Source organism: Chlamydomonas reinhardtii, chromosome 13 (assembly GCF_000002595.2).
Source record: "Chlamydomonas reinhardtii strain CC-503 cw92 mt+ chromosome 13, whole genome shotgun sequence".
NCBI classification, from domain to species: domain Eukaryota; kingdom Viridiplantae; phylum Chlorophyta; class Chlorophyceae; order Chlamydomonadales; family Chlamydomonadaceae; genus Chlamydomonas; species Chlamydomonas reinhardtii.
The window spans coordinates 1,147,477-1,158,540 of record NC_057016.1 but is presented as its reverse complement, the minus strand read 5'-3'; the positions used below and the strand labels follow the sequence as shown (position 1 = coordinate 1,158,540).

The following is an 11,064-nucleotide window of genomic DNA, read 5'->3' as shown; positions in this document are numbered from 1 at the left end:
GGTATCGTGCTTCTGAAGGTTCCGCACAATCAATTCCGCGCAATTGTGCTTTGCCCAGGTCACAACGACTTCAGCGATGTGCTCAAGCCTTTCTACTACGTCGCTGCAATAATGTCAATTTCGAGAAAGAGAACTTCGTGGAGCCCGAGAAGAAGAGCAGCTGTTCCAAGATGGCGTTGCACAAGGGTTTTGCTCCGGAGCGCAAGGGTTTTTCACGGTGGGGCTCACTTTCCCCACGAGCCCCGCCCGGCCCTGCGCCCCAATTCCCCTAACGCAACGTCTTCTCGGTGAGCCTTCGCTGCTGGTGGAGAGAGCTCCTCTGTTCCGTTGTGAGGTGGCATATGCGGCATGCTCCCGGCGGCCGCGCGAGTGCGAGCGTGGGCCCTGCGGCCGACGCCTCGCACCCGCGGCCTCCGAGTGTGGCAGCCGCGGACGCAGCCACCGACGTCATCAGGGGCGGCAAGAGATTTTACCGCGCATGTCTGTATCGTGGCGTGACGAGAAAGCGTGGAGAGGAGCAAGGGGCGTGGCTGGCCTTGGGACCGGTTGGGCACAGCATCCGTAACGGCCCATGGGCAGAGAGCAACAGCGCGCCCCCAATGCGTTAGCGTGACATATGGCGGCATAGTCGCCGGTGCCATGCACCGCATATAGTGTGTGACTGCGTAGCCTTTCCTAAAGCAGAAGTGCAAGTTAGAGGGTGCAAGGACCAGCGTGTGGGCCGAGTGTTAGCTTGGCTGTGACACGAGTTTGAGCGCGGCTGTCAAGCAGGCGCAAGCGTCCCCTGGTACCGCTATGTGTCGTGTAGCAACAACCGGCATCTGTTGCGTGTGTCGGCACTGCGTGTCTCGTTTGCTGCGGTGCGGGTATGGGGCCGCGCAACCTGGCGGAGATGCTGCCTACGTATGTATGTTTGCGAGGCGTATGAGTTTATCGTGCAAGTTGCCTAACCTCGAGAGAGAGAAGAGACACGGAGAGAGAGAGGGAGAGAATGAAAGTGAGTGTGTGTGAATCTACGACCGCAACAAATGCGAACAGAGAAAGAAGATTTTGAGAGCATGAGTGTGTTAAAGAGTGTGTGAGCAGTGGATGTGGTACGCATGTTGCGCGTGCAATTTTGCGCACGTGCGTGTGGGTAGCATCACAAGGCAGGTAGAGCGAGAGAGTTTTGAGTGTGCATAGGTAGGAAGAGAGACACGAGAAGAACGCGAGTTTGGGTGCAGTGCTGCTCCCTCTGGTTGTTGACACGAGGTCTGGGTGGTGTGTCGCGATCCAATGTATGGAGGCGCCCTCTCATCTGGTGTCTCGTGTGTAGGGTGGCGTGGGACGCTGCGGTTGTGGTTTCACGGTTGGGCTGCTCAACATGCATGCAGCCCCCCCGAGACATGACTGGGTGGCATTGCGTGGGTGCATCGTTGTCTCCAGCGCCTGGCGCGGCAAGCCGGGGCGATCCTGCAGTTGTCGGCTGGCGGTGGTGAAGGGCTTGCAAGACTGACTGAAACCCAAAGTTTACACCTAAAGCAGAGAGCGGGATGAGCACAAATGACAAGTATGGTCGTTGTGTGTAGCATTACAGCAGATGGGGGGCGGGCACGCTGCACGGCGGCAGCCCTGGCGGCACTGTTAAACTTGTTGTTTGCGGTTATGACTGCATACACATTTGTAGTATTCAAGACGTATCCGTATTATACACAAGGCTGGTGTGTTCGATCAGGCCAATACTTACAGCTGCGGGGCGACCTGCTGCTTTGGCCAATAGATTGGGGAGGCCACGCACAGAGGTGTGTGCACGGGCGGTGCCAAGTGCTGACTTGTCGTATTAGGATGTGAGCGGTAAGCTTTTGCAAGCATGCCTACGGCACCAGATGCTTCGAGAGGGGCTAGCTGTGCAGTGTGTGGCGGCACATGCGCCGGTCTAGGCATGCGAGCAGCTGACCAAGGGAGAGTACGATGGGTTTCGAGTGCGGCGTGCATGGGCGCCGATTGACGATGCACCACATGAGCGACAATAACCTGTAAAATTACGAGTGATATGCCGTTCTCATGTCTCACGCGCGGAGTGCCAGGGCTCTGCGCTAGGGGAGGAGGGAAACAGCAGTAGGGCAATCAGCTGCAACCGCGTCAAGGGTTGGGTGCAGGAGGGTGCAGGCGTGCACCTGGGCGCAGGGGTGCGGGGTGGCCAACTCGCCCCATGTGATCGGCAACGGCCGGCAACCGCCCCCAATTCCCAGTTGCGACCAGGCCCCGGCCCGATTTCTTTGCATAGAACTATAAGGAGTACCCCATAGAAGACCCTTGGCGCGTCGGGCGACTAAAATAAGGCCTCCGACAACAGAGCAGTATTTCATCTGCCATTGCTGCGTGCACCACCTTGGTGACGCGCTTGGCGCGCCAGATCATGCTCTATTAGCAAAAGGAAGAAGATGAGGTGCTCAGGAGGGGGCTTTTAAGCTTCGAGGCTGTGGGCAATGCTCATGGCGGCAGAAAGCTGCCACAGGGCAAAAGAGGAGCTTTGCAACTGCAACGTTGCTTATTATCCGTCCTCAACTCTATCATTCAGTTGGAATGTAAATCTACTCGCCGCAGGGTTGAACTGAACTTGCATTAAGCCGCTTCCCTCTCATTTTTGGTGTCCCAAGTTCTAGGAATCATTTACGATACATGGGGGCAAACCTGAGGCAATTGCCATGCCAATAGAGCCATCGCCGAGTGCACAAAGTCGTCGCGGAGGTGAAAGGCCGGGTGACAGGGGGCCGGGAAGCGCGAACGCCCAAAGCTAGCAGCCGTAACTGCATGGATGTTATATATGGTGTCAGTCATGCATACTTAGCCCCTTGGAGGATTAAAAACGCGAGATATACCATTGTTTCAATAAGGATGTCACTTGTATGCATAGATTAATCGATCGCATAGCCCTAGGAATCATCTTGGATAGGCAACGAAGTGGATGATGTACCGGGGGATACGCAAGCGTGAGAAACGCGTATGAAAAGTCGTCGCGGGCGTTTCAGGCGCCTAGAATTGGTGCTTGGACCGCGCGAGGCGCACATTCCACCCCTGATCCACCGGCACTAACTATATTTTCATCTATAGATGCTCCCGGGCTCCAAGGGAGAGCGAGGCGGGGTAGAACGAGCTTGCCAACAGCCAGCATGACGCTAGGAGCGTCCGGCAAGGCCGTCCTGGGCCGGCCCCAGTTGTGTTATGCGCCCAACCTGATTGTTACATGTCAAGGTCAAAGTAGTGCTGCCGGCTGCTATTGCGCAGTCCTGCTTTCGAACTTAGGCTCAGAATCGCACCTCGCTGTGCGCATGGAAGCCCTTCTCTGCCTGTAGTAGGCACCCGGAGACCTGAAACAAAGATTCTTCAGACCTCCAGTACATAGCAAGGCCATAGGTTGATATCGCGCAGCTTTCCCTGCCTCCAAGCCGAGACTCAAATCTGCGTCGGCAAGCATGTATTCGACCACCGTTTCATAGTCGCCCGACGCGCCAAGGGTCTTCTATGGGGTACTCCTTATAGGTCTATGCAAAGAAATCGGGCCGGGGCCTGGTCGCAACTGGGAATTGGGGGCGGTTGCCGGCCGTTGCCGATCACATGGGGCGAGTTGGCCACCCCGCACCCCTGCCTGGGCGTGCAGCTTCATTCGCATTCAACCGGAGAGCTAGGCCCAGGCTGCTCAGCCAGTCCCTCAGGGAAAGTTCCAACATCTTGGTACAATGAACGGGCTGTCGGGAAAGGTATGCGGACAGGAGCAGCACAAACAAAAGGCTGGCCTTGCGTGCTGCCTTGCCTGGCCTTGCGTGCTGCTGCGGCCGGCATGTGGGGCCCTTTCAACCGCCCGCCCTTCAGCCAGCTTCATATACTGTCACCATTAAAATCTGCTATATGACAGCATCATGGCAATGTACAGCAGTGTCATTAAGGCCAACCTGTTGCCCCCAAACTGCAAACCGCCGTCCATCGGCATCGCGAGAGCTTACAAGTAACAATATCAAGTCTACAAATGTGCTGAGCATATAGAAACCGCGGATAGCAAGTCCTCCGAGCGAACGTCAGCGCATCAGCGCGGCGAGGCCAAAAGCGGGTTTTGTGGCAACAGCTTGGGCAGTAGGACTTGTTGCAAGAGAAGTCTTATCAGCATAGGTTTTCCTAGCAACCCGTCACGTTCAAGCAACACGCGCAACGTGCAAGACAAAGTTTGCCGAGTGACTGAACCCGATCTCAAATCGCCTACACCATGATACTAAGGCAATCGGGCACTTCCCATCGGACAGCGGATGCGCGGAGCTCGAGCGCCCAGGTGCGAGGGAGCGTGATGCATCGGGCGCAGGCCGTCGTGCGCACGCGGGCGGGGCAGTCGCTGCTACACAGCGCTGGTGCAATATCATGCCTGACACAACCTCTGCACAGCCTCTCCCCGACCCACTTCCGCGCGGGCGGTCGGCGGTCTGGTGCACGCAAGGGCCACTCCTGACCCATCACCCAACCCCTCCTACCTGCTCCCCACGCCTCGCCCCCCTCTCCTTCCTTCCTTCCTTCTTTCCTTGCCCACCCGCTAGGCGCCCCTCCGGCGCCGCGGCGCAGCCGTGGTCGCCCACGCCTCTTCCAACGGCAACGGCAACGGCAAGCCGCCCGGCTCGGGCTCGCCCGGTGACGAGGTGTTCAAGAACCTGGACCTCAAGTCGCTCAACGACCTGCCGCTGTCCAAACTGACGGAGACCGCCAACGCCGTGTGGGAGCGACTCAAGTGGGTGTGGGTCGGTGTGGGTCGGGGTGTGGATCGAGGTGGGGTCGAGGTGGGGGCAGGATGCGCGTAGAGGGGTGGAGGGGAGGGGATCTGGGGAGGGCGGAGGGGCGTTGAGAGGGGTCTGGCAGGGTAGGATGCGGCGCATGTGGTAAGGGGGGCTCGTTCATGTTGAGAACTGAGAAATTAGATAACAATTAGGGGAGTTTGCGAAATCGAAGCTAGAACTGAGTTAGCGGCAGGGCGCGCGAGCAGGTGATGGCGGTGGAGAGACGCTGCGGGGCGTGAGCCGCCACCATTTGTGTTCCTCTGCAACTCCGCCCCATCATCCTTCCCTGCCTTCCAGATCTCCTTCCCCTCCCTGCCTTCCACTCCCCCTCCCCCTTCCTGCCTCCCTGCTTCACTGCCTCCCTGCCTCCAACCCCGCCCCCCCCCGCCTTGCCCTCCCTTCATCTCCCTCCCCCCACTGCCATCTTCAATATTAACCTTTCGCATGAATGGCTAAACCCCAAATCCCTGCCCCTCAGGTCCAGCGGCATGAAAGACATCCGGCCCACCACCTCCATCGCGGCACCCCTGCTACAGCCCAACATGAACACACCCGTCCGCAGCCCCAGCGGCGGGCCGCCCGGCAGTAGCACCAGCACCGCCGGCGGCAGTAGCAGCGGCGCGGGCGAGGCGGGCCTGGCGCCGGGTCCGGGTCTGGCGCCGGTGCCGGGCGACAGCAGCGGCGGCGGGCGGGAGCAGAAGCTAATGATGGCGCTGGCGCAGGCGCAGGAGGAGAGGTAGGGTGGCGACATCGCGGTTGGCGGGTTGTTAGGGGGGTTGTTTGGAGCATGAGGACGTCGAATGGGAAGCAGGCAGGTGGGGTGTAAGCCTGGACGGCGGGGCAGCGTTGCTGGGTGCTGTGGGCTGGAAGCGGGGGTGGGAGGAAGGGGCGGTGACCGGGTTCCGGGTGGGTTGCGCCTTGGGCACACCCGCACGCTGCGGTGCCATGCCCCACGCGCCACAGCCTGAAACCGTGTGCATCCGAGCTCCTCGAACGGTCTTGGCGGCCTGGCCCACGCCCACCCACCCACCCACCCACCCATTCATCCCAACTCTGGGTTTCGTCCTCAGAACCCCCATCTGCCTTGCCGCCTCGCCTGCTGAAAGCCCTGCTCATGTCACCCGCCCCCCGCCCTCCACCCCACCGGCCCACACCCCTATACTACTGTTCCTGGCTACGCCTTCGCTTCTTGAACACTCATGAATGTAACCCCCGCCTGCTGCTGCTGCAGGCGCGAGCTGTCGGACCGCATGGAGATGATGCGCGCCAGTGTGTCCATGCTGGAGGCCAAGAACGCCAAGGTGCGCGCGTGCGTGGGTGTGTATTGAGCAGCAACCCCCCCTGCCCTGCTGTGACTCTCACCTCTTCTTACATGCTGTCGTGCGTGGAACCATCCCACACCCATAACCCACACCCATACCTCACCTTCCCCCCCCCACACACACCCAACACAACCCACAACCCGCTTGTCCAGCCCCGTACCGCTCTTCCAAATATCTTCGCAACCCCCAGCTGGCCCGCGAGGCGGAGGTGGCGGAGGCGGGCCGCTCCAACGCGCTGCGGCTGCGCGACGTGCTGCTGGAGGAGCGCGACGACCTGGCGGGGCAGCTGCGGGAGGCGCAGGAGCAGCTGCAGGTGGGGGGAGACCGACTGTGCGTGTGTGTGTAGCCGTCCATGGGGAACGGAGTGATTAAATGACTGACACGCGTGTGTGTATGCGTCAAGCAAAAGCACGAGTGAGAGAGTCAACCTCCTCCATGCCCGGCTCTGACGCACACCTTCGCCTCCCGTTCCAGGCTACGCCTTCACATCTTAATGAATCACGAATGCAACCCCGCCCCCTCCCCCCGCCCTTGCCAGGCCGCCACCGACAGCATGCGCGCCCGCGAGGACGCTCTGGAGGCGCTGCGGCAGAGCCAGCAGCAGCTGCAGGCGGAGCTGCGGGACGCGGCGGCGCGGCTGCAGGCGGTGGACAAGAGCACGGGTGAGACCGTGACAGGGAGGGGGGGCGGGCGGGCGGGCGGGAGGGAGGGAGGGAGGGAGGGGGGGAAGTGGGCGAGGGTAGCCGTCCATGGGAGACGGATTGGTTGGGATTGTTAGCATCAAGGGGGAGGGGAAGCAGCATGTGTGTGTGTGTGTACGTATGCAAAAACCTAATGGATCGTGTGCACGTGCATGCCGTGCGTTTGTAAAAAATGACGGCCTCACCCACCCAATGCACGCACCCAATGCCACAACCCATTTTCTCCGCCACCCTCATCCGCGCCCGCCACCGCCACCCCCCAAACCCCACAGAGGACCTGCGCTCCCAGCTGAGCTCGCTGGAGACCTCCCGCGCCGCCGCCGCCGGCGAGCGCGACGAGGTGGCGGAGTCTCTGCGGCAGCTGGTGGGCTGGGTGGAGGAGCTGGGCGAGCTGGTCAGCGAGGGCGAGGAGCTGCAGCTGCCGGCGGCGGCGGCGGGAGCGGCAGCAGGAGCAGGAGGAGCGGCAGCAGGCGGAGCGGTGGAAGTGCCGGCGGGTGCTGCGGTAGGTGTTGGAGGAGGGAGAGGACTGGAGGAAGCGGAATGGGAGGCGGAACAGGAGGAGGAGGAAGAGAAGGAGGAGGAGGAAATGGGGAAAAAGGAGGAGGACTGGCGTGGCGTGGGGCTAAGGTTGTGTACCGTAAACAGCATGGTAACCAGAGCCGTGTTGTGTCGTGTAGTGCGGGGGTTGTGCCGTGCCGTGCTGGGATATGTCGTGGTGTGCGCGCACGTGTGTGTGCGGGCGGTGCACTCGAGCTGGCTAGGCGCACCGGAGTCGGGGTCTGCATTAGGCGGCTCCTGCGGTGGCTCGTTAGGCCTTAAGGTGTTCACGCACTTCCCCCGGGCTTGGGGTTACGTCTTTCCTTACACAGCCATACCTCCCGCCCTTCCCTCCCTTACCTGTCTCACAGGCAAGCACCTCCCCCTCCGCCTCCGACTCCCCCTCCCCCTCCTCCTCGCCCTCCGCCTCCGCCGCCTCCGCGGCTGCCGCCCAGCTGGCGGCTCTGCGCTCCACCACGCAGGGCGCCTTCTCCGCCCTGGCGGCGGCGCGGCAGGAGCTGGGCGTGTTGAAGGACGAGAACAGCGCACTGGCGGCCCGGGCCGAGGTGTGGGGGGCGGCCTGGCTGGCTTGGGCACTAGGGTATTGGGGCACTGGGGCACTGGGGCAGTGGGGTACAGGGGTACGGGGGCACTGGGGCAGTGGGGCTGTGGGGTACTGGGGCACTGGGGCACTGGGGCACTGGGGCAGAAATGAGTTGATCATGACCGTGTACGTGTATGGTGTGCATGTGTTTTAGGAGAAAAAGCGGAAGGTGTGGTGGTCAAATCTCACCTGCAACATACCTGCGCCGCACCGCAAAACACGCGCGTTTGCTGTGTTTGTGATTGCTATCCGCAGGCGCTGACCACAAGCAACAGGGAGCTGGCGGCCGCCGCCGACACCCTGCGTGCTGAGGTGGCGGAGGTAAACACACAGCTGGCGGCGGCGCGGACGCAGGCGACGGAGGCGGCGGCGCGCGAGGCGGCGGCGACGGCCGCTGCGGCGGCGGCGGGCGCGCAGCGCGATGCGGCGGTGGCGGCGGCGGCGGCGGTGGCGGCGGAGCGGGACGCGCTGGCGGCGGGTGTGGCTCAGCTGAGCGCCATCAAGGATGCGGCGGCGGCGGCGGGTCTGGGGCTGGTGGAGCTGGCGCAGATGTCCAGCCAGGTGCGTGCGTGTCTTCGTGTCGCGCGAGTAAGTTGCGAGTTCGGGGGCACTCGGAAGGCAAAGCGCAGGCTTGAGTGTTCGCGTGTCGTGTTGTTTGGCGTGTCGTTTATCTCATGGTGTTGAGCTCTCGAGCTATGTCTGGTCATGAGTTCTTACGGCATGCGCGCAAACCGTGCGTGCAACTACCCCCGCCCCACCCCCATATCCAACTCCCTACCCGCTTGCAACTAACGCCTCTGCCTGTGCTCCGCTAGTTTAGCTCGGTTTGGTTTAGTTTGGGCTGGTAACTACACCCCCCCAGCCTGTACCGCTTTTCCGAACCATTCTTGCAACCACCCCCCCGACCTCCCTCACACTCCCAGGTGACAAACCTGAAGCAGCAGCTCGCCGCCGCCAAGGACGCCGAGTCCGGCCTGCAGCGCCAGCTGGCGGCGGCGCAGGTCGCCGCGCTCGACGCCCGCCGCGAGGCCGCCGCCGCCGTCGACCGACTCACAGCCGAGCGCGACGCCGCGCTGGCCGACGCCGCCGCGCTGCGCGCAGCGCTGCTGGCGCGCACGCAGGCGGCGACGGTGGCGCGGCGCAGCGGCGGCGGCGGCGCGCTGGTGGCGGCGGCGGGCCAGTTTGTGAACAACAACAGGTTCTGGGTTCCGCCGGAGATGATGTTTGACTTTGTCAAGGCGGTGGCGGCGCGGGAGCTGGCGCTGGTGGAGGCGCCCGGCTTCCTGGGAATGGCGGTGAGGGCTGTGGGCCGGGGGGGGGGGGGGTTGTAAGTTCCAGCCCAGACTAAACCAAACCGTGTGTGCGTGCGTGTGCGTGTGCGTGTGTGAGTGTATGTTCGGGGGTGGGCCTTGCGAGGGAGCGTATGTGTGTGTAGGCGAATCCATGCTCAAAATGGGGGTTGGCGCGCGCGCGGTGCTTGTGGGTGCTGCTGGTGAGGTTTGTGTGGGGCATGTGGGGCTTGCCGTTGATTGGATGAGGACAGTCCGCTCTTCACAAACCTCGCCTTACTCATTCCTGCATCCCCACCCCGACCCCCGCTGCCTGCTGTACCAATGTGCCTGGCTACAACTCCCCTTCTTCGTAATTAATTTATGAATGTAACCCGCAATCCCCACCCCCGCCACTCCCACCACCGCCGCCACCCCACAGGTGCTGCCCGAGTCCGCCACCGTGGTGCGGGTGCAGACGCAGTGGGAGTCCATCCCGGCCTGGGAGGCCTGGAGCGGCGGCCCGGCGGCGCGGCGGCACCACTACCCGGCGGGCCTGTACCAGTACGCGCCCAAGCGCGGCGAGGGCTTCCCAGAGGACTACCTGCCCTTCAAGTGAGTGCGGAGGGGCGGCGGGGGGGGCAGCGCGGGGGGCGGAGGAACAGCAGGAGGGGGTTACAAGCACCAAACAGGGGGTTACAAGCACCAAACAGGGGGTTAGCACCCAACCCGAAGTGAAAGGGGGGGCGGCGGGAGGGGGAAGCCCCAAGGCAAGGGGGATGGGTGGGAGAGGAGAGGGCGAGGCGCTCGATTGCATGCGGCGCCACGGCCACGCCGGGCGGATACAGCGGGCGAGGAGTTTGAGGTCGGGTAAGACGCAATCACAATGCGGGACGCGAGCACTGATTTCCATCTTGGGGTAGCAGCACGACCAGACCAGTCCTACACCCACGCGCCCTGGCATACCCCTGGGGTCTTACCCCCCTGTACTGCTCGTCTTCGCGGCTCGTGGAATGATGAAAACACCCGCCCCCACCCCACCCCGCCCCACCCCTCACACACATATGCAGGGACTTGGAGGAGCCTGTCAACGCCAAGTACTGAGCTATGCAGTATTGGCAGCAGCATGGCAAACTTGGATCCGACAGCTTGGACGGTAATTGACAATGGTTGATGTTGGGAGCCCCAAGCCTTGTATGATGTGCTCGGAGTCGATGCAGCCGGAGCTTTTTGTGACAACTGCCGTCAGCTTTGCCTGGCGTATACGGTATAGAAGTGTCGATTGATGTTTCGAGCAGATTGTGTCTTTAGCGAGAGGCAGATGGAACGGGTAGTAGGGGCACCCGCGTGCATATGTGTGTACTGCCTACGCCGGCGTAAGGCAGAGGCAAGGCGTAGGCATGCGCGTGCGCGGCTGTGAATCAACATACTGCTTACTTACAGACCACAGGCAGGGAACCTTTTGCAGGATGTGTACCAAGGGTGTCCCCCAAAATGTGCTGAGGGCGCAGACAACATGTGGGGAAAGCAGTGGTATTGCGGGGCCAGGGTCCCCAGCCACGGTCCCCAGCCTAATGGATTGGCCACCTTCAGGACGGGTGCGCCACTCCCGTGCCATCGCCACCATGAGGGTTACCGGCGTCATACAGGAACATTTTAATACTGTAATCCAAAGTCGGTCTGCAGCGCTGAGCTGGACGCGACAAAATGAGAATCGGCACGGTGCATGTCAGGATGCATGTTGCAGGCATGGCCATTATTGATGTGCAGGTAGCGCATACGATGTTCAGGTGATGGCAGCTTTGCAAGCGCGCAGTCACCCCGGCAAGCGCCCAT

The 11,064-nt window shown here is 62.0% G+C and overlaps 1 protein-coding gene across 1 annotated transcript; it reads left to right on the top strand.

Annotated features, from left to right (window-relative positions):
* The first annotated feature begins 3,905 nt into the window (after window positions 1-3,905).
* On the top strand, window positions 3,906-10,899 carry CHLRE_13g569600v5 (uncharacterized protein). The gene is made up of 12 exons (XM_043069350.1): window positions 3,906-4,303; window positions 4,563-4,750; window positions 5,275-5,532; window positions 6,028-6,097; window positions 6,309-6,431; window positions 6,657-6,780; window positions 7,092-7,321; window positions 7,728-7,922; window positions 8,216-8,521; window positions 8,884-9,255; window positions 9,671-9,843; window positions 10,299-10,899. Exons 1-12 carry the CDS (start codon window positions 4,241-4,243, stop codon window positions 10,330-10,332), a joined length of 2,136 nt encoding a protein of 711 aa, XP_042917325.1. The 5' UTR covers window positions 3,906-4,240; the 3' UTR covers window positions 10,333-10,899.
* Window positions 10,900-11,064: the final 165 nt, after the last annotated feature.

What these genes read in the sequence shown, in the direction of transcription:
- CHLRE_13g569600v5 (XM_043069350.1), top strand. Translation starts at nt 4,241, where the DNA reads ATGATACTAAGGCAATCGGGCACTTCCCATCGGACAGCGGATGCGCGG. An exon ending in CGCGGAGCTCGAGCGCCCAG is followed by an intron (nt 4,304 to 4,562) that starts GTGCGAGGGAGC and finishes CCCACCCGCTAG; the next exon opens with GCGCCCCTCCGGCGCCGCGG. An exon ending in CACTGGCGGCCCGGGCCGAG is followed by an intron (nt 7,923 to 8,215) that starts GTGTGGGGGGCG and finishes TGCTATCCGCAG; the next exon opens with GCGCTGACCACAAGCAACAG.